Source organism: Oncorhynchus mykiss, chromosome 13, assembly GCF_013265735.2.
Source record: "Oncorhynchus mykiss isolate Arlee chromosome 13, USDA_OmykA_1.1, whole genome shotgun sequence".
Lineage (NCBI taxonomy): Eukaryota > Metazoa > Chordata > Actinopteri > Salmoniformes > Salmonidae > Oncorhynchus > Oncorhynchus mykiss.
This window is the reverse complement of record NC_048577.1, coordinates 6,279,494-6,306,704: the sequence shown is the minus strand read 5'-3', so window position 1 is coordinate 6,306,704 and position 27,211 is coordinate 6,279,494. Positions and strand designations below refer to the sequence as shown.

Below are 27,211 nucleotides of genomic sequence, written 5' to 3'. Positions count from 1 at the left end.
TCTCTTATAAATGGCACCCTATTCCCTTATAAATGGCACCCTATTCCTTTATAAATGGCACCGTATTCCCTTATGAATGGCACCCTATTCTATTATAAATGGCACCCTATTCTATTATAAATGGCACCCTATTCTATTATAAATGGCACCCTATTCTATTATAAATGGCACCCTATTCTATTATAAATGGCACCCTATTCACTTTGTAGTACACTATTTTTGACCAGAGGACATAAGGAAACATTAGTGAACTATGTAGGAGGTGCCATTTGAGACATACACACCTGTGTCTCCTGTTTCATCAAAGCATTGTTGACAGTCACTCTGTTGTCATTGACAGTGTAGCAGAGTTGAAGATCACTAGTCCAACATAGACTCTGAGAACAACAAGGTTAACTTCTGTTATTAGAAAGGTAAGAATCTTTATATTCATATGCACCTCACTAAAGTTAAGTAATGAGCTAAAGTACAATGTCAAGAATGCTATGTATTTAAAACATTGAGTTATTATTTAAAACGTTTTTGTTTTTATTTGTACATTATTTTTATTAGAATATTCAAAGTTATTCAGAACTAATACCCACCTCAGAAATATCTGTTAGATACAACAGGTAAAATTTGTATTTGTTCTTGATCCACATTAGTTCCTTTCAAGGCAGCAGCTACTCTTCCTGGGGTCCAGTCATGATTACCCAATTATATACAATAAAACAGTACTTCGCACAACACATTATTACACACTACTCTACTACAACATATCTACAATACAACACATTATTACACACTACTCTACCACAACACATCTACAATACAACACATTATAACACACTACTCTACCACAACACATTATTACACACTACTCTACCACAACATATCTACAATACATTATTACACACTACTCTACCACAACATATCTACAATACAACACATTATGACACACTACTCTACCACAACACATCTACAATACAACACATTATTACACACTACTCTACCACAACATATCTACAATACAACACATTATAACACACTACTCTACCACAACATATCTACAATACAACACATTATTACACACTACTCTACCACAACACATCTACAATACATTATTACACACTACTCTACCACAACATATCTACAATACAACACATTATTACACACTACTCTACCACAACACATCTACAATACATTATTACACACTACTCTACTACAACATATCTACAATACATTATTACACACTACTCTACCACAACATATCTACAATACAACACATTATTACACACTACTCTACCATAACATATCTACAATACAACACATTATTACACACTACTCTACCATAACATATCTACAATACATTATTACACACTACTCTACCACAACATATCTACAACACATTATTACACACTACTCTACCCCAACATATCTACAATACATTATTACACACTACTCTACTACAACATATCTACAACACATTATTACACACTACTCTACTACAACATATCTACAATACAACACATTATTACACACTACTCTACCACAACATATCTACAATACATTATTACACACTACTCTACCACAACACATTATTACACACTACAATACTACAACATATCTACAATACATTATTACACACTACTCTACCACAACATATCTACAATACAACACATTATTACACACTACTCTACCACAACACATCTACAATACATTATTACACACTACTCTACTACAACATATCTACAATACAACACATTATTACACACTACTCTACTACAACATATCTACAATACATTATTACACACTACTCTACCACAACATATCTACAACACAACACATTATTACACACTACTCTACCATAACATATCTACAATACAACACATTATTACACACTACTCTACCACAACATATCTACAATACATTATAACACACTACTCTACCACAACATATCTACAATACATTATTACACACTACTCTACCACAACATATCTACAACACATTATTACACACTACTCTACTACAACATATCTACAATACATTATTACACACTACTCTACCACAACATATCTACAACACATTATTACACACTACTCTACCACAACATATCTACAACACAACACATTATTACACACTACTCTACCACAACACATCTACAATACATTATTACACACTACTCTACTACAACATATCTACAATACAACACATTATTACACACTACTCTACCACAACACATCTACAATACATTATTACACACTACTCTACTACAACATATCTACAATACAACACATTATTACACACTACTCTACTACAACATATCTACAATACATTATTACACACTACTCTACCACAACATATCTACAACACAACACATTATTACACACTACTCTACCATAACATATCTACAATACAACACATTATTACACACTACTCTACCACAACATATCTACAATACATTATTACACACTACTCTACCACAACATATCTACAATACATTATTACACACTACTCTACCACAACATATCTACAATACATTATTACACACTACTCTACCACAACACATTATTACACACTACTCTACCACAACATATCTACAATACATTATTACACACTACTCTACCACAACATATCTACAACACATTATTACACACTACTCTACTACAACATATCTACAATACATTATTACACACTACTCTACCACAACATATCTACAACACATTATTACACACTACTCTACTACAACACATTATTACACACTACTCTACCACAACATATCTACAACACAACACATTATTACACACTACTCTACCACAACATATCTACAACACATTATTACACACTACTCTACCACAACATATCTACAATACAACACATTATTACACACTACTCTACCACAACATATCTACAATACATTATTACACACTACTCTACCACAACACATCTACAATACAACACATTATTACACACTACTCTACCACAACATATCTACAATACAACACATTATTACACACTACTCTACCACAACACATCTACAATACAACACATTATTACACACTACTCTACCACAACACATTATTACACACTCCTCTACCACAACATATCTACAATACAACACATTATTACACACTACTCTACCACAACACATCTACAATACATTATTACACACTACTCTACTACAACACAATATTACACACTACTCTACCACAACATATCTACAACACATTATTACACACTACTCTACTACAACATATCTACAATACAACACATTATTACACACTACTCTACCACAACATATCTACAATACATTATTACACACTACTCTACTACAACACAATATTACACACTACTCTACCACAACATATCTACAATACATTATTACACACTACTCTACCACAACATATCTACAATACAACACATTATTACACACTACTCTACCACAACATATCTACAATACATTATTACACACTACTCTACTACAACACATTATTACACACTACTCTACCACAACATATCTACAATACATTATTACACACTACTCTACCACAACATATCTACAATACATTATTACACACTACTCTACCACAACACATTATTACACACTACTCTACCACAACATATCTACAATACAACACATTATTACACACTACAATACCACAACACATCTACAATACAATACATTATTACACACTACTCTACAACAACATATCTACAATACATTATTACACACTACTCTACCACAACACATTATTACACACTACTCTACCACAACACATTATTACACACTACTCTACCACAACATATCTACAATACATTATTACACACTACTCTACCACAACATATCTACAATACATTATTACACACTACTCTACCACAACACATTATTACACACTACTCTACCACAACACATTATTACACACTACTCTACCACAACACATTATTACACACTACTCTACCACAACATATCTACAATACAATACATTATTACACACTATTCTACCACAACATATCTACAACACATTATTACACACTACTCTACCACAACATATCTACAATACAACACATTATTACACACTACTCTACCACAACATATCTACAATACATTATTACACACTACTCTACTACAACATATCTACAATACAACACATTATTACACACTACTCTACTACAACACATTATTACACACTACTCTACCACAACATATCTACAATACATTATTACACACTACTCTACTACAATACATTATTACACACTACTCTACTACAACACATTATTACACACTACTCTACCACAACATATCTACAATACATTATTACACACTACTCTACTACAACATATCTACAATACATTATTACACACTACTCTACTACAACATATCTACAACACATTATTACACACTACTCTACCACAACATATCTACAATACATTATTACACACTACTCTACCACAACATATCTACAATACATTATTACACACTACTCTACCACAACATATCTACAATACAACACATTATTACACACTACTCTACCACAACACATTATTACACACTACTCTACCATAACATATCTACAACACATTATTACACACTACTCTACCACAACATATCTACAACACATTATTACACACTACTCTACCACAACATATCTACAATTCATTATTACACACTACTCTACTACAATACATTATTACACACTACTCTACTACAACACATTATTACACACTACTCTACCACAACATATCTACAACACATTATTACACACTACTCTACCACAACATATCTACAATACAACACATTATTACACACTACTCTACCACAACATATCTACAATACAACACATTATTACACACTACTCTACCACAACATATCTACAATACATTATTACACACTACTCTACTACAACATATCTACAATACATTATTACACACTACTCTACTACAACATATCTACAACACATTATTACACACTACTCTACCACAACATATCTACAATACATTATTACACACTACTCTACCACAACATATCTACAATACATTATTACACACTACTCTACCACAACATATCTACAATACAACACATTATTACACACTACTCTACCACAACACATTATTACACACTACTCTACCATAACATATCTACAACACATTATTACACACTACTCTACCACAACATATCTACAACACATTATTACACACTACTCTACCACAACATATCTACAATTCATTATTACACACTACTCTACTACAATGCATTATTACACACTACTCTACCACAACACATTATTACACACTACTCTACCACAACATATCTACAATACATTATTACACACTACTCTACCACAACACATTATTACACACTACTCTACCACAACATATCTACAATACATTATTACACACTACTCTACTACAACATATCTACAATACAACACATTATTACACACTACTCTACCACAACATATCTACAATACAACACATTATTACACACTACTCTACCACAACATATCTACAATACATTATTACACACTACTCTACCACAACATATCTACAACACATTATTACACACTACTCTACCACAACATATCTACAATACATTATTACACACTACTCTACCACAACACATTATTACACACTACTCTACCACAACATATCTACAATACATTATTACACACTACTCTACTACAACATATCTACAATACAACACATTATTACACACTACTCTACTACAACACATTATTACACACTACTCTACTACAACATATCTACAATACAACACATTATTACACACTACTCTACCACAACATATCTACAACACATTATTACACACTACTCTACCACAACATATCTACAACACATTATTACACACTACTCTACCACAACATATCTACAATACAACACATTATTACACACTACTCTACCACAACACATTATTACACACTACTCTACTACAACATATCTACAATACATTATTACACACTACTCTACCACAACATATCTACAATACAACACATTATTACACACTACTCTACCACAACATATCTACAATACATTATTACACACTACTCTACTACAACATATCTACAATACATTATTACACACTACTCTACTACAACATATCTACAATACATTATTACACACTACTCTACTACAACATATCTACAATACATTATTACACACTACTCTACTACAACATATCTACAATACATTATTACACACTACTCTACTACAACATATCTACAATACATTATTACACACTACTCTACTACAACATATCTACAATACATTATTACACACTACTCTACCACAACATATCTACAATACATTATTACACACTACTCTACTACAACATATCTACAATACAACACATTATTACACACTACTCTACCACAACACATCTACAATACATTATTACACACTACTCTACCACAACATATCTACAACACATTATTACACACTACTCTACTACAACATATATTTACACACTACTCTACCACAACACATTATTACACACTACTCTACCACAACATATCTACAATACATTATTACACACTACTCTACTACAACATATCTACAATACAACACATTATTACACACTACTCTACCACAACATATCTACAATACAACACATTATTACACACTACTCTACCACAACATATCTACAATACATTATTACACACTACTCTACCACAACACATTATTACACACTACTCTACCACAACATATCTACAATACATTATTACACACTACTCTACTACAACATATCTACAATACAACACATTATTACACACTACTCTACCACAACATATCTACAATACAACACATTATTACACACTACTCTACCACAACATATCTACAATACATTATTACACACTACTCTACTACAACATATCTACAATACAACACATTATTACACACTACTCTACTACAACATATCTACAATACAACACATTATTACACACTACTCTACCACAACACATCTACAATACATTATTACACACTACTCTACCACAACATATCTACAATACAACACATTATTACACACTACTCTACCACAACATATCTACAATACAACACATTATTACACACTACTCTACCACAACATATCTACAATACATTATTACACACTACTCTACCACAACATAGCTACAATACAACACATTATTACACACTACTCTACCACAACACATCTACAATACATTATTACACACTACTCTACCACAACACATTATTACACACTACTCTACTACAACATATCTACAATACATTATTACACACTACTCTACTACAACATATCTACAATACATTATTACACACTACTCTACCACAACATATCTACAATACAACACATTATTACACACTACTCTACCACAACATATCTACAATACATTATTACACACTACTCTACTACAACATATCTACAATACAACACATTATTACACACTACTCTACCACAACACATTATTACACACTACTCTACCACAACATATCTACAATACATTATTACACACTACTCTACTACAACATATCTACAATACATTATTACACACTACTCTACCACAACATATCTACAATACAACACATTATTACACACTACTCTACCACAACATATCTACAATACAATACATTATTACACACTACTCTACTACAACACATTATTACACACTACTCTACCACAACATATCTACAATACATTATTACACACTACTCTACTACAACACATTATTACACACTACTCTACTACAACATATCTACAATACATTATTACACACTACTCTACTACAACATATCTACAATACATTATTACACACTACTCTACTACAACATATCTACAATACATTATTACACACTACTCTACCACAACATATCTACAATACAACACATTATTACACACTACTCTACCACAACATATCTACAATACAACACATTATTACACACTACTCTACCACAACATATCTACAATACAACACATTATTACACACTACTCTACCACAACACATCTACAATACATTATTACACACTACTCTACCACAACATATCTACAATACATTATTACACACTACTCTACCACAACATATCTACAATACAACACATTATTACACACTACTCTACCACAACATATCTACAATACATTATTACACACTACTCTACCACAACATATCTACAACACATTATTACACACTACTCTACCACAACATATCTACAATACAACACATTATTACACACTACTCTACCACAACATATCTACAATACATTATTACACACTACTCTACCACAACACATTATTACACACTACTCTACCACAACATATCTACAATACATTATTACACACTACTCTACTACAACATATCTACAATACAACACATTATTACACACTACTCTACCACAACATATCTACAATACAACACATTATTACACACTACTCTACCACAACATATCTACAATACATTATTACACACTACTCTACCACAACATATCTACAATACAACACATTATTACACACTACTCTACCACAACACATCTACAATACATTATTACACACTACTCTACCACAACACATTATTACACACTACTCTACTACAACATATCTACAATACATTATTACACACTACTCTACTACAACATATCTACAATACATTATTACACACTACTCTACCACAACATATCTACAATACAACACATTATTACACACTACTCTACCACAACATATCTACAATACATTATTACACACTCCTCTACCACAACATATCTACAATACAACACATTATTACACACTACTCTACCACAACATATCTACAATACATTATTACACACTACTCTACTACAACATATCTACAATACAACACATTATTACACACTACTCTACCACAACACATTATTACACACTACTCTACCACAACATATCTACAATACATTATTACACACTACTCTACTACAACATATCTACAATACATTATTACACACTACTCTACCACAACATATCTACAATACAACACATTATTACACACTACTCTACCACAACATATCTACAATACAATACATTATTACACACTACTCTACTACAACACATTATTACACACTACTCTACCACAACATATCTACAATACATTATTACACACTACTCTACTACAACACATTATTACACACTACTCTACTACAACATATCTACAATACATTATTACACACTACTCTACTACAACATATCTACAATACATTATTACACACTACTCTACTACAACATATCTACAATACATTATTACACACTACTCTACCACAACATATCTACAATACAACACATTATTACACACTACTCTACCACAACATATCTACAATACAACACATTATTACACACTACTCTACCACAACATATCTACAATACAACACATTATTACACACTACTCTACCACAACACATCTACAATACATTATTACACACTACTCTACCACAACATATCTACAATACATTATTACACACTACTCTACCACAACATATCTACAATACAACACATTATTACACACTACTCTACCACAACATATCTACAATACATTATTACACACTACTCTACCACAACATATCTACAACACATTATTACACACTACTCTACCACAACATATCTACAATACAACACATTATTACACACTACTCTACCACAACATATCTACAATACATTATTACACACTACTCTACCACAACACATTATTACACACTACTCTACCACAACATATCTACAATACATTATTACACACTACTCTACTACAACATATCTACAATACAACACATTATTACACACTACTCTACCACAACATATCTACAATACAACACATTATTACACACTACTCTACCACAACATATCTACAATACATTATTACACACTACTCTACCACAACATATCTACAATACAACACATTATTACACACTACTCTACCACAACACATCTACAATACATTATTACACACTACTCTACCACAACACATTATTACACACTACTCTACTACAACATATCTACAATACATTATTACACACTACTCTACTACAACATATCTACAATACATTATTACACACTACTCTACCACAACATATCTACAATACAACACATTATTACACACTACTCTACCACAACATATCTACAATACATTATTACACACTCCTCTACCACAACATATCTACAATACAACACATTATTACACACTACTCTACCACAACATATCTACAATACAATACATTATTACACACTACTCTACCACAACATATCTACAATACAACACATTATTACACACTACTCTACCACAACATATCTACAATACAATACATTATTACACACTACTCTACTACAACATATCTACAATACATTATTACACACTACTCTACCACAACATATCTACAATACAACACATTATTACACACTACTCTACCACAACATATCTACAATACAATACATTATTACACACTACTCTACCACAACATATCTACAATACAACACATTATTACACACTACTCTACCACAACATATCTACAATACATTATTACACACTACTCTACCACAACATATCTACAATACAACACATTATTACACACTACTCTACCACAACATATCTACAATACATTATTACACACTACTCTACTACAACATATCTACAATACAACACATTATTACACACTACTCTACTACAACATATCTACAATACAACACATTATTACACACTACTCTACCACAACACATCTACAATACATTATTACACACTACTCTACCACAACATATCTACAATACAACACATTATTACACACTACTCTACCACAACATATCTACAATACAACACATTATTACACACTACTCTACCACAACATATCTACAATACATTATTACACACTACTCTACCACAACATATCTACAATACAACACATTATTACACACTACTCTACCACAACACATCTACAATACATTATTACACACTACTCTACCACAACACATCTACAATACATTATTACACACTACTCTACCACAACATATCTACAACACATTATTACACACTACTCTACTACAACATATCTACAATACATTATTACACACTACTCTACTACAACATATCTACAATACATTATTACACACTACTCTACCACAACATATCTACAATACAACACATTATTACACACTACTCTACCACAACATATCTACAATACATTATTACACACTACTCTACTACAACATATCTACAATACAACACATTATTACACACTACTCTACCACAACACATTATTACACACTACTCTACCACAACATATCTACAATACATTATTACACACTACTCTACTACAACATATCTACAATACATTATTACACACTACTCTACCACAACATATCTACAATACAACACATTATTACACACTACTCTACCACAACATATCTACAATACAATACATTATTACACACTACTCTACTACAACACATTATTACACACTACTCTACCACAACATATCTACAATACATTATTACACACTACTCTACTACAACACATTATTACACACTACTCTACTACAACATATCTACAATACATTATTACACACTACTCTACTACAACATATCTACAATACATTATTACACACTACTCTACTACAACATATCTACAATACATTATTACACACTACTCTACCACAACATATCTACAATACAACACATTATTACACACTACTCTACCACAACATATCTACAATACAACACATTATTACACACTACTCTACCACAACATATCTACAATACAACACATTATTACACACTACTCTACCACAACACATCTACAATACATTATTACACACTACTCTACCACAACATATCTACAATACATTATTACACACTACTCTACCACAACATATCTACAATACAACACATTATTACACACTACTCTACCACAACATATCTACAATACATTATTACACACTACTCTACCACAACATATCTACAACACATTATTACACACTACTCTACCACAACATATCTACAATACAACACATTATTACACACTACTCTACCACAACATATCTACAATACATTATTACACACTACTCTACCACAACACATTATTACACACTACTCTACCACAACATATCTACAATACATTATTACACACTACTCTACTACAACATATCTACAATACAACACATTATTACACACTACTCTACCACAACATATCTACAATACAACACATTATTACACACTACTCAACCACAACATATCTACAATACATTATTACACACTACTCTACCACAACATATCTACAATACAACACATTATTACACACTACTCTACCACAACACATCTACAATACATTATTACACACTACTCTACCACAACACATTATTACACACTACTCTACTACAACATATCTACAATACATTATTACACACTACTCTACTACAACATATCTACAATACATTATTACACACTACTCTACCACAACATATCTACAATACAACACATTATTACACACTACTCTACCACAACATATCTACAATACATTATTACACACTCCTCTACCACAACATATCTACAATACAACACATTATTACACACTACTCTACCACAACATATCTACAATACAATACATTATTACACACTACTCTACCACAACATATCTACAATACAACACATTATTACACACTACTCTACCACAACATATCTACAATACAATACATTATTACACACTACTCTACTACAACATATCTACAATACATTATTACACACTACTCTACCACAACATATCTACAATACAACACATTATTACACACTACTCTACCACAACATATCTACAATACAATACATTATTACACACTACTCTACCACAACATATCTACAATACAACACATTATTACACACTACTCTACCACAACATATCTACAATACATTATTACACACTACTCTACCACAACATATCTACAATACAACACATTATTACACACTACTCTACCACAACATATCTACAATACAACACATTATTACACACTACTCTACCACAACACATCTACAATACATTATTACACACTACTCTACCACAACACATTATTACACACTACTCTACCACAACATATCTACAATACATTATTACACACTACTCTACTACAACACATTATTACACACTACTCTACCACAACACATTATTACACACTACTCTACCACAACATATCTACAATACAATACATTATTACACACTACTCTACCACAACATATCTACAATACAACACATTATTACACACTACTCTACCACAACATATCTACAATACATTATTACACACTACTCTACCACAACACATTATTACACACTACTCTACCACAACACATTATTACACACTACTCTACCACAACATATCTACAATACAACACATTATTACACACTACTCTACCACAATATATCTACAATACATTATTACACACTACTCTACTACAACATATCTACAATACAACACATTATTACACACTACTCTACCACAACATATCTACAATACAATACATTATTACACACTACTCTACCACAACATATCTACAATACATTATTACACACTACTCTACCACAACACATTATTACACACTACTCTACCACAACATATCTACAATACAACACATTATTACACACTACTCTACCACAACATATCTACAATACATTATTACACACTACTCTACTACAACATATCTACAATACATTATTACACACTACTCTACCACAACATATCTACAATACAATACATTATTACACACTACTCTACCACAACATATCTACAACACATTATTACACACTACTCTACCACAACACATTATTACACACTACTCTACCACAACATATCTACAATACATTATTACACACTACTCTACCACAACACATTATTACACACTACTCTACCACAACACATTATTACACACTACTCTACCACAACATATCTACAATACATTATTACACACTACTCTACCACAACATATCTACAACACATTATTACACACTACTCTACCCCAACATATCTACAATACAACACATTATTACACACTACTCTACCACAACATATCTACAATACATTATTACACACTACTCTACCACAACATATCTACAACACATTATTACACACTACTCTACCCCAACATATCTACAATACAACACATTATTACACACTACTCTACCACAACATATCTACAACACATTATTACACACTACTCTACCACAACATATCTACAATACATTATTACACACTACTCTACCACAACATATCTACAATACAACACATTATTACACACTACTCTACCACAACATATCTACAATACATTATTACACACTACTCTACCACAACATATCTACAACACATTATTACACACTACTCTACCACAACACATTATGACACACTACTCTACCACAACATATCTACAATACATTATTACACACTACTCTACCACAACATATCTACAATACAACACATTATTACACACTACTCTACCACAACACATCTACAATACAACACATTATTACACACTACTCTACCACAACATATCTACAATACATTATTACACACTACTCTACCACAACATATCTACAACACATTATTACACACTACTCTACTACAACACATTATTACACACTACTCTACCACAACATATCTACAACACATTATTACACACTACTCTACCACAACATATCTACAACACATTATTACACACTACTCTACTACAACACATTATTACACACTACTCTACTACAACATATCTACAATACATTATTACACACTACTCTACTACAACACATTATTACACACTACTCTACCACAACACATTATTACACACTACTCTACCACAACATATCTACAATACAACACATTATTACACACTACTCTACCACAACATATCTACAATACAATATTACACACTACTCTACCACAACACATTATTACACACTACTCTACCACAACATATCTACAATACATTATTACACACTACTCTACCACAACATATCTACAATACATTATTACACACTACTCTACTACAACATATCTACAATACATTATTACACACTACTCTACCACAACATATCTACAATACATTATTACACACTACTCTACCACAACATATCTACAATACATTATTACACACTACTCTACTACAACATATCTACAATACATTATTACACACTACTCTACCACAACATATCTACAATACATTATTACACACTACTCTACCACAACATATCTACAATACAACACATTATGACACACTACTCTACCACAACATATCTACAATACATTATTACACACTACTCTACCACAACATATCTACAATACAACACATTATGACACATTACTCTACCACAACATATCTACAATACAATATTACACACTACTCTACCACAACATATCTACAATACATTATTACACACTACTCTACCACAACATATCTACAATACAACACATTATTACACACTACTCTACTACAACATATCTACAATACATTATTACACACTACTCTACTACAACACATTATTACACACTACTCTACTACAACATATCTACAATACATTATTACACACTACTCTACCACAACATATCTATAATACAACACATTATTACACACTACTCTACCACAACATATCTACAATACAACACATTATTACACACTACTCTACCATAACATATCTACAATACATTATTACACACTACTCTACCACAACATATCTACAACACATTATTACACACTCCTCTACCACAACATATCTACAATACATTATTACACACTACTCTACCACAACACATTATGACACACTACTCTACCACAACATATCTACAATACATTATTACACACTACTCTACCACAACATATCTACAATACATTATTACACACTACTCTACCACAACACATTATGACACACTACTCTACCACAACATATCTACAATACAACACATTATTACACACTACTCTACCACAACATATCTACAATACATTATTACACACTACTCTACTACAACATATCTACAATACATTATTACACACTACTCTACCACAACATATCTACAATACATTATTACACACTACTCTACTACAACACATTATTACACACTACTCTACCACAACATATCTACAATACATTATTACACACTACTCTACTACAACATATCTACAATACATTATTACACACTACTCTACTACAACACATTATTACACACTACTCTACCACAACATATCTACAATACAACACATTATTACACACTACTCTACCACAACATATCTACAATACATTATTACACACTACTCTACCACAACACATTATTACACACTACTCTACCACAACATATCTACAATACATTATTACACACTACTCTACCACAACATATCTACAATACAACACATTATTACACACTACTCTACCACAACATATCTACAATACATTATTACACACTACTCTACCACAACATATCTACAACACATTATTACACACTACTCTACTACAACACATTATTACACACTACTCTACCACAACATATCTACAATACATTATTACACACTACTCTACTACAACATAACTACAATACATTATTACACACTACTCTACTACATCACATTATTACACACTACTCTACCACAACATATCTACAATACAACACATTATTACACACTACTCTACCACAATATATCTACAATACAACACATTATTACACACTACTCTACCACAACATATCTACAATACATTATTACACACTACTCTACTACAACATATCTACAATACAACACATTATTACACACTACTCTACCACAACATATCTACAATACATTATTACACACTACTCTACTACAACATATCTACAATACAACACATTATTACACACTACTCTACCACAACATATCTACAATACAACACATTATTACACACTACTCTACCACAACATATCTACAATACATTATTACACACTACTCTACTACAACATATCTACAATACAACACATTATTACACACTACTCTACCACAACATATCTACAATACAACACATTATTACACACTACTCTACCACAACATATCTACAATACAACACATTATTACACACTACTCTACCACAACATATCTACAATACATTATTACACACTACTCTACTACAACATATCTACAATACAACACATTATTACACACTACTCTACCACAACATATCTACAATACAACACATTATTACACACTACTCTACCACAACATATCTACAATACAACACATTATTACACACTACTCTACCACAACATATCTACAATACATTATTACACACTACTCTACCACAACATATCTACAATACAACACATTATTACACACTACTCTACCACAACATATCTACAACACATTATTACACACTACTCTACCACAACACATTATTACACACTACTCTACCACAACATATCTACAATACATTATTACACACTACTCTACCACAACATATCTACAATACATTATTACACACTACTCTACCACAACATATCTACAATACATTATTACACACTACTCTACCACAACATATCTACAACACATTATGACACACTACTCTACTACAACACATTATTACACACTACTCTACCACAACATATCTACAATACAACACATTATTACACACTACTCTACTACAACATATCTACAATACATTATTACACACTACTCTACCACAACATATCTACAATACAACACATTATTACACACTACTCTACCACAACATATCTACAATACAATATTACACACTACTCTACCACAACACATTATTACACACTACTCTACTACAACATATCTACAATACATTATTACACACTACTCTACTACAACACATCTACAATACAACACATTATTACACACTACTCTACCACAACACATCTACAATACAACACATTATTACACACTACTCTACTACAACATATCTACAACACATTATTACACACTACTCTACCACAACACATCTACAATACAACACATTATTACACACTACTCTACTACAACATATCTACAACACATTATTACACACTACTCTACTACAACATATCTACAATACATTATTACACACTACTCTACCACATCATATCTACAATACATTATTACACACTACTCTACCACAACATATCTACAATACAATACATTATTACACACTACTCTACCACAACATATCTACAATACAATATTACACACTACTCTACTACAACACATCTACAATACAACACATTATTACACACTACTCTACCACAACATATCTACAATACAATATTACACACTACTCTACTACAACACATCTACAATACAATACATTATTACACACTACTCTACTACAACATATCTACAATACAACACATTATTACACACTACTCTACCACAACATATCTACAATACAACACATTATTACACACTACTCTACCACAACATATCTACAATACATTATTACACACTACTCTACCACAACATATCTACAATACAACACATTATTACACACTACTCTACCACAACATATCTACAATACATTATTACACACTACTCTACCACAACACATTATTACACACTACTCTACCACAACATATCTACAATACATTATTACACACTACTCTACCACAACATATCTACAATACAACACATTATAACACACTACTCTACTACAACATATCTACAATACATTATTACACACTACTCTACCACAACATATCTACAATACATTATTACACACTACTCTACTACAACACATTATTACACACTACTCTACCACAACATATCTACAACACATTATTACACACTACTCTACCACAACATATCTACAATACAACACATTATTACACACTACTCTACTACAACATATCTACAATACAACACATTATTACACACTACTCTACCACAACACATCTACAATACAACACATTATTACACACTACTCTACCACAACATATCTACAATACATTATTACACACTACTCTACTACAACACATTATTACACACTACTCTACCACAACATATCTACAATACATTATTACACACTACTCTACTACAACACATTATTACACACTACTCTACCACAACATATCTACAATACAACACATTATTACACACTACTCTACTACAACACATCTACAATACATTATTACACACTACTCTACCACAACACATTATTACACACTACTCTACCACAACACATTATTACACACTACTCTACCACAACATATCTACAATACATTATTACACACTACTCTACTACAACATATCTACAATACATTATTACACACTACTCTACTACAACACATTATTACACACTACTCTACCACAACATATCTACAACACAACACATTATTACACACTACTCTACTACAACATATCTACAATACATTATTACACACTACTCTACCACAACATATCTACAATACAACACATTATTACACACTACTCTACCACAACATATCTACAATACAACACATTATTACACACTACTCTACTACAACATATCTACAATACATTATTACACACTACTCTACTACAACACATTATTACACACTACTCTACCACAACATATCTACAATACATTATTACACACTACTCTACTACAACACATTATTACACACTACTCTACCACAACACATTATTACACACTACTCTACCACAACATATCTACAATACATTATTACACACTACTCTACTACAACATATCTACAATACATTATTACACACTACTCTACCACAACATATCTACAATACAACACATTATTACACACTACTCTACCACAACATATCTACAATACATTATTACACACTACTCTACCACAACATATCTACAACACATTATTACACACTACTCTACTACAACATATCTACAATACATTATTACACACTACTCTACTACAACATATCTACAATACATTATTACACACTACTCTACCACAACATATCTACAATACAACACATTATTACACACTACTCTACCACAACATATCTACAATACAACACATTATTACACACTCCTCTACCACAACATATCTACAATACAACACATTATTACACACTACTCTACCACAACATATCTACAATACAACACATTATTACACACTACTCTACCACAACATATCTACAATACATTATTACACACTACTCTACTACAACACATTATTACACACTACTCTACCACAACATATCTACAATACATTATTACACACTACTCTACTACAATACATTATTACACACTACTCTACCACAACATATCTACAATACATTATTACACACTACTCTACCACAACACATTATTACACACTACTCTACCACAACATATCTACAATACAACACATTATTACACACTACTCTACCATAACACATCTACAATACATTATTACACACTTCTCTACTACAACATATCTACAATACATTATTACACACTACTCTACCACAACATATCTACAATACAACACATTATTACACACTACTCTACCACAACACATCTACAATACATTATTACACACTACTCTACCACAACATATCTACAATACAACACATTATTACACACTACTCTACCACAACATATCTACAATACATTATTACACACTACTCTACCACAACACATTATTACACACTACTCTACCACAACATATCTACAATACATTATTACACACTACTCTACCACAACATATCTACAATACAACACATTATTACACACTACTCTACCACAACACATCTACAATACATTATTACACACTACTCTACCACAATACATTATTACACACTACTCTACCACAACACATTATTACACACTACTCTACCACAACATATCTACAATACATTATTACACACTACTCTACCACAACACATTATTACACACTACTCTACCACAACATATCTACAATACATTATTACACACTACTCTACCACAACATATCTACAATACAACACATTATTACACACTACTCTACTACAACATATCTACAATACATTATTACACACTACTCTACTACAACATATCTACAACACATTATTACACACTACTCTACCACAACACATTATTACACACTACTCTACCACAACATATCTACAATACATTATTACACACTACTCTACCACAACATATCTACAATACAACACATTATTACACACTACTCTACTACAACATATCTACAATACATTATTACACACTACTCTACTACAACATATCTACAACACATTATTACACACTACTCTACCACAACATATCTACAACACATTATTACACACTACTCTACCACATCATATCTACAATACATTATTACACACTACAATACTACAACATATCTACAATACAACACATTTTCCTTGATTATTTCCCCTAACCCTACCAACCTCCCCTAATTGGAGTAAACTAAAGGACAACAACACTTAGGCTCATACATACTTTATACATTCTATGGACACAATGTATTTTACAATAGTTATATTTTGTTTGTTTTTAGTCCCATCCTTCAGCTACCCTCAACCTTTACCATCTATCTCTGATCACCACCCAGTCCCATCCTTCAGCTAACCTCAACCTTAACCATCTATCTCTGATCACCACCCAGTCCCATCCTTCAGCTAACCTCAACCTTTACCATCTATCTCTGATCAACACCTAGTCCCATCCTTCAGCTACCCTCAACCTTTACCATCTATCTCTGATCACCACCTAGTCCCATCCTTCAGCTAACCTCAACCTTAACCATCTATCTCTGATCACCACCCAGTCCCATCCTTCAGCTAACCTCAAATTTAACCATCTATCTCTGATCACCACCCAGTCCCATCCTTCAGCTAACCTCAAATTTAACCATCTATCTCTGATCACCACCCAGTCCCATCCTTCAGCTCCCCTCAACCCCTCCCATCTATCTCTGATCACCACCCAGTCCCATCCTTCAGCTCCCCTCAACCCCTCCCATCTATCTCTGATCACCACCCAGTCCCATCCTTCAGCTCCCCTCAACCCCTCCCATCTATCTCTGATCACCACCCAGTCCCATTCTTCAGCTCCCCTCAACCCCTCCCATCTATTTCTGATCACCACCCAGTCCCATCCTTCAGCTCCCCTCAACCCCTCCCATCTATCTCTGATCACCACCCAGTCCCATCCTTCAGCTCCCCTCAACCCCTCCCATCTATCTCTGATCACCACCCAGTCCCATCCTTCAGCTCCCCTCAACCCCTCCCATCTATTTCTGATCACCACCCAGTCCCATCCTTCAGCTCCCCTCAACCCCTCCCATCTATCTCTGATCACCACCCAGTCCCATCCTTCAGCTCCCCTCAACCCCTCCCATCTATCTCTGATCACCACCCAGTCCCATCCTTCAGCTCCCCTCAACCCCTCCCATCTATCTCTGATCACCACCCAGTCCCATCCTTCAGCTCCCCTAAACCCCTCCCATCTATCTCTGATCACCACCCAGTCCCATCCTTCAGCTCCCCTCAACCCCTCCCATCTATCTCTGATCACCACCCAGTCCCATCCTTCAGCTCCCCTAAACCCCTCCCATCTATCTCTGATCACCACCCAGTCCCATCCTTCAGCTCCCCTCAACCCCTCCCATCTATCTCTGATCACCACCCAGTCCCATCCTTCAGCTCCCCTCAACCCCTCCCATCTATCTCTGATCACCACCCAGTCCCATCCTTCAGCTCCCCTCAACCCCTCCCATCTATCTCTGATCACCACCCAGTCCCATCCTTCAGCTCCCCTCAACCCCTCCCATCTATCTCTGATCACCACCCAGTCCCATCCTTCAGCTCCCCTCAACCCCTCCCATCTATCTCTGATCACCACCCAGTTTTGATTTCTCTTTGCTGTATATTTTTCAATTGTGATGTTTCACAAAAGTTCTGAACCTTTCTATTCTCATACATTCTACATATTGTAAATCAAAGATAAACATTTTTGCTAAGAGTATTATTATATCATTGATCGATTGACTATCACTTTTTAAATCACTCAGCAGTGCGATTTGCAGAGTTAGGTAATTCTGTAGCGGAATTACTTTGCTTCCGTCCAGGCCTGAGGGCACACATTTTCCTGTAGCTTATGGCAAATAGGTAGTGGAGCTAGTTAGAGATAAAGGTGTGTGTGTGTGTGTGTGTAACAATAAACTTTACAGTAAAATAACAACATGGAGGAGAATAAAAAACGTAAAATGACCGACAACATCCATATTACTGTATCTGGTAGTTACTGTATATCTTTCACTCTGCCCTCTGGTAGTTACTGTATATCGTTCATTCTGCCCTCTGGTAGTTACTGTACATCGTTCATTCTGCCCTCTGGAAGTTACTGTATATCTTTCACTCTGCCATCTGGTAGTTACTGTATATCTTTCACTCTGCCATCTGGTAGTTACTGTATATCTTTCACTCTGCTATCTGGTAGTTACTGTATATCTTTCACTCTGCTATCTGGTAGTTACTGTACATCTTTCACTCTGCTATCTGGTAGTTACTGTATATCATTCACTCTGCCCTCTGGTAGTTACTGTATATCTTTCACTCTGCCATCTGGTAGTTACTGTATATCTTTCACTCTGCCCTCTGGTAGTTACTGTATATCTTTCACTCTGCCATCTGGTAGTTACTGTATATCTTTTACTCTGCCCTCTGGTAGTTACTGTATATCTTTCACTCTGCCATCTGGTAGTTACTGTATATCTTTCACTCTGCTATCTGGTAGTTACTGTATATCTTTCACTCTGCCCTCTGGTAGTTACTGTATATCTTTCACTCTGCCATCTGGTAGTTACTGTATATCTTTCACTCTGCCCTCTGGTAGTTACTGTATATCTTTCACTCTGCCCTCTGGTAGTTACTGTATATCTTTCACTCTGCCACCTGGTTGTCTGAAAATTGACCCATCCATGGTAGGAAAATAGTTTGAAGGAAAACTTAGTATGTTGCTATTTTATCTGTAAACGTCCCTTAAAAAGGACTGGATCAAAGTAGCGGGAATAACGGGAAAAAGTGATTTACATTATGAAATGCAACAACATGTGATGTAATAGGCCCATCTAGAAGAAAAAGAAACGCACACCTATTTAGGCGAGGTGCTGGCTAGTGGAGTAGAAAACTTGAAAATAAAAGAGACACTCTAGGAGCTCAGATGCAAAAATGTAATTACCAACGTTTCGACAGCCAAGCAGTCTTCATCAGGGTATAATCACAAACACTGCGGGATGACTCGTTTATATAGTGTCAAAAGACACAGGTGTCTGGAATCATGGCCAAGAGTGGCCTAATATCATTGGTTCATTATCAAATATTAAAATGTCATACAAAGAACCGCATACAAACAACAAATGGATAGCATACGATCATAGATTAATTTGACTACACAAGCTTACAAACAATTACAATGGCAAAGTCACAATAAATACAAGAATGGCTTCAGATCAAAGTCTACGTTGAGACCGAAGGGAACAAGGGTCTTTAAGTTAAAGATCCAGGCAGCCTCTCGTTTTAACAATAAATGATCAAGGTCACCCCCTCTCCTAGGCCGACCTGAACATGTCTATGTTCTAATCTAGCTATGAATGTATAACACAGTAATATCCTATGAATTCATAACGCAGTAATATCCTATGAATTCATAACACAGAAATATCCTCTGAATTCATAACACAGTAATATCCTCTGAATTCATAACACAGTAATATCCTATGAATTCATAACACAGTAATATCCTATGAATTCATAACACAGTAATATCCTATGAATTCATAGCACAGTAATATCCTATGAATTCATAACACAGAAATATCCTCTGAATTCATAACACAGTAATATCCTCTGAATTCATAACACAGTAATATCCTATGAATTCATAACACAGTAATATCCTATGAATTCATAACACAGTAATATCCTATGAATTCATAACACAGTAATATCCTATGAATTCATAACACAGTAATATCCTCTGAATTCATAACACAGTAATATCCTATGACTTCATAGCACAGTAATATCCTATGACTTCATAGCACAGTAATATCCTATGAATTCATAACACAGTAATATCCTATGAATTCATAACACAGTAATATCCTATGACTTCATAGCACAGTAATATCCTATGACTTCATAGCACAGTAATATCCTATGAATTCATAGCACAGTAATATCCTATGACTTCATAGCACAGTAATATCCTATGAATTCATAACACAGTAATATCCTATGAATTCATAACACAGTAATATCCTATGAATTCATAGCTAGCACTTTGCACGTCATTCACAGGAGTGAAGAAGGCTGATATAATCTACATTTTAAATGGTGAATTTTAGTGATTTCAATCAAGAGATGTTGTCAAGAGATACAGTGACTGTCTCATCCATGAAGTTGTATCACAGGCCTAGACCCTAACCTGATTTGATATCAAGCAGTTAGTGTCATGAGTGTTTTGTGTGCAAAGTAGGCTTTTCAAGAGAAAATACTGCTGACAAGACTGTGTGTGTGTGTGTGTGTGTGTAGGAGCTGGTAGCTGCTTCTGAGAGGGAACAGATGCCAGCAGAGGCAGAGAGCGCCAAACTCCCCAGCACCTCTTCTGGAATGTAAGTGGACATTGAGTATATTTGCCAGGTATTAAAACCATGTATTCACTGGTGAAACTGATTATATGAGTCTACTGGTGTGGTGCTGGAGAGATAATCAACTGTAAAAGCAGTGGATTTCCCCTTTAACAACTCTATTAGAATGTAAAACATCTTTCTCATGAACTGGTGGTGTAGAGGAACAGAACAGTGTAGTGACCACAGCATGTAGTGGTGGTGTAGGGGAACAGAACAGTGTAGTGACCACAGCATGTAGTGGTGGTGTAGGGGAACAGAACAGTGTAGTGACCACAGCATGTAGTGGTGGTGTAGGGGAACAGAACAGTGTAGTGACCACAGCATGTAGTGGTGGTGTAGGGGAACAGAACAGTGTAGTGATCACAGCATGTAGTGGTGGTGTAGGGGAATAGAACAGTGTAGTGACCACAGCATGTAGTGGTGGTGTAGGGGAACAGAACAGTGTAGTGACCACAGCATGTAGTGGTGGTGTAGGGGAACAGAACAGTGTAGTGACCACAGCATGTAGTGGTGGTGTAGGGGAACAGAACAGTGTAGTGACCACAGCATGTAGTGGTGGTGTAGGGGAACAGAACAGTGTAGTGACCACAGCATGTAGTGGTGGTGTAGGGGAACAGAACAGTGTAGTGACCACAGCATGTAGTGGTGGTGTAGTAGGGGAACAGAACAGTGTAGTGACCACAGCATGTAGTGGTGGTGTAGGGTAACAGAACAGTGTAGTGACCACAGCATGTAGTGGTGGTGTAGTAGGGGAACAGAACAGTGTAGTGACCACAGCATGTAGTGGTGGTGTAGGGGAACAGAACAGTGTAGTGACCACAGCATGTAGTGGTGGTGTAGTAGGGGAACAGAACAGTGTAGGGACCACAGCATGTAGTGGTGGTGTAGGGGAACAGAACAGTGTAGTGACCACAGCATGTAGTGGTGGTGTAGGGGAACAGAACAGTGTAGTGACCACAGCATGTAGTGGTGGTGTAGGGGAACAGTGTAGTGACCACAGCATGTAGTGGTGGTGTAGGGGAACAGAACAGTGTAGTGACCACAGCATGTAGTGGTGGTGTAGGGGAACAGAACAGTGTAGTGACCACAGCATGTAGGGGAACAGAACAGTGTAGTGACCACAGCATGTAGTGGTGGTGTAGGGGAACAGAACAGTGTAGTGACCACAGCATGTAGTGGTGGTGTAGGGGAACAGAACAGTGTAGTGACCACAGCATGTAGTGGTGGTGGTGTAGGGGAACAGAACAGTGTAGTGACCACAGCATGTAGTGGTGGTGTAGGGGAGCAGAACAGTGTAGTGACCACAGCATGTGGTGGTGGTGTAGGGTAACAGAACAGTGTAGTGACCACAGCATGTAGTGGTGGTGTAGGGGAACAGAACAGTGTAGTGACCACAGCATGTAGTGGTGGTGTAGGGGAACAGAACAGTGTAGTGACCACAGCATGTAGTGGTGGTGTAGGGGAACAGAACAGTGTAGTGACCACAGCATGTAGTAGTGGTGGTGTAGGGGAACAGAACAGTGTAGTGACCACAGCATGTAGTGGTGGTGTAGGGGAACAGAACAGTGTAGTGACCACAGCATGTAGTGATGGTGTAGGGGAACAGAACGGTGTAGTGACCACAGCATGTGGTGGTGCTGTAGGGGAACAGAACAGTGTGTGACTGTTTCCTGTG

The 27,211-nt window shown here is 34.3% G+C and overlaps 1 protein-coding gene across 2 annotated transcripts in view; it reads left to right on the top strand.

Annotated features, from left to right (window-relative positions):
- The first annotated feature begins 297 nt into the window (after positions 1 to 297).
- LOC110519908 overlaps positions 298 to 27,211 on the top strand; it is a 57,498-nt gene continuing 30,584 nt past the window's right edge. For both annotated transcript variants that reach the window (XM_036939983.1, XM_036939982.1), the window contains exons 1-2: positions 298 to 413; positions 25,439 to 25,518. In XM_036939983.1, coding sequence (XP_036795878.1) covers positions 25,469 to 25,518 — 50 coding nt within the window. In that variant the 5' untranslated portion in view covers positions 298 to 413; positions 25,439 to 25,468. The remainder of the gene's footprint in view (positions 414 to 25,438; positions 25,519 to 27,211) is intronic.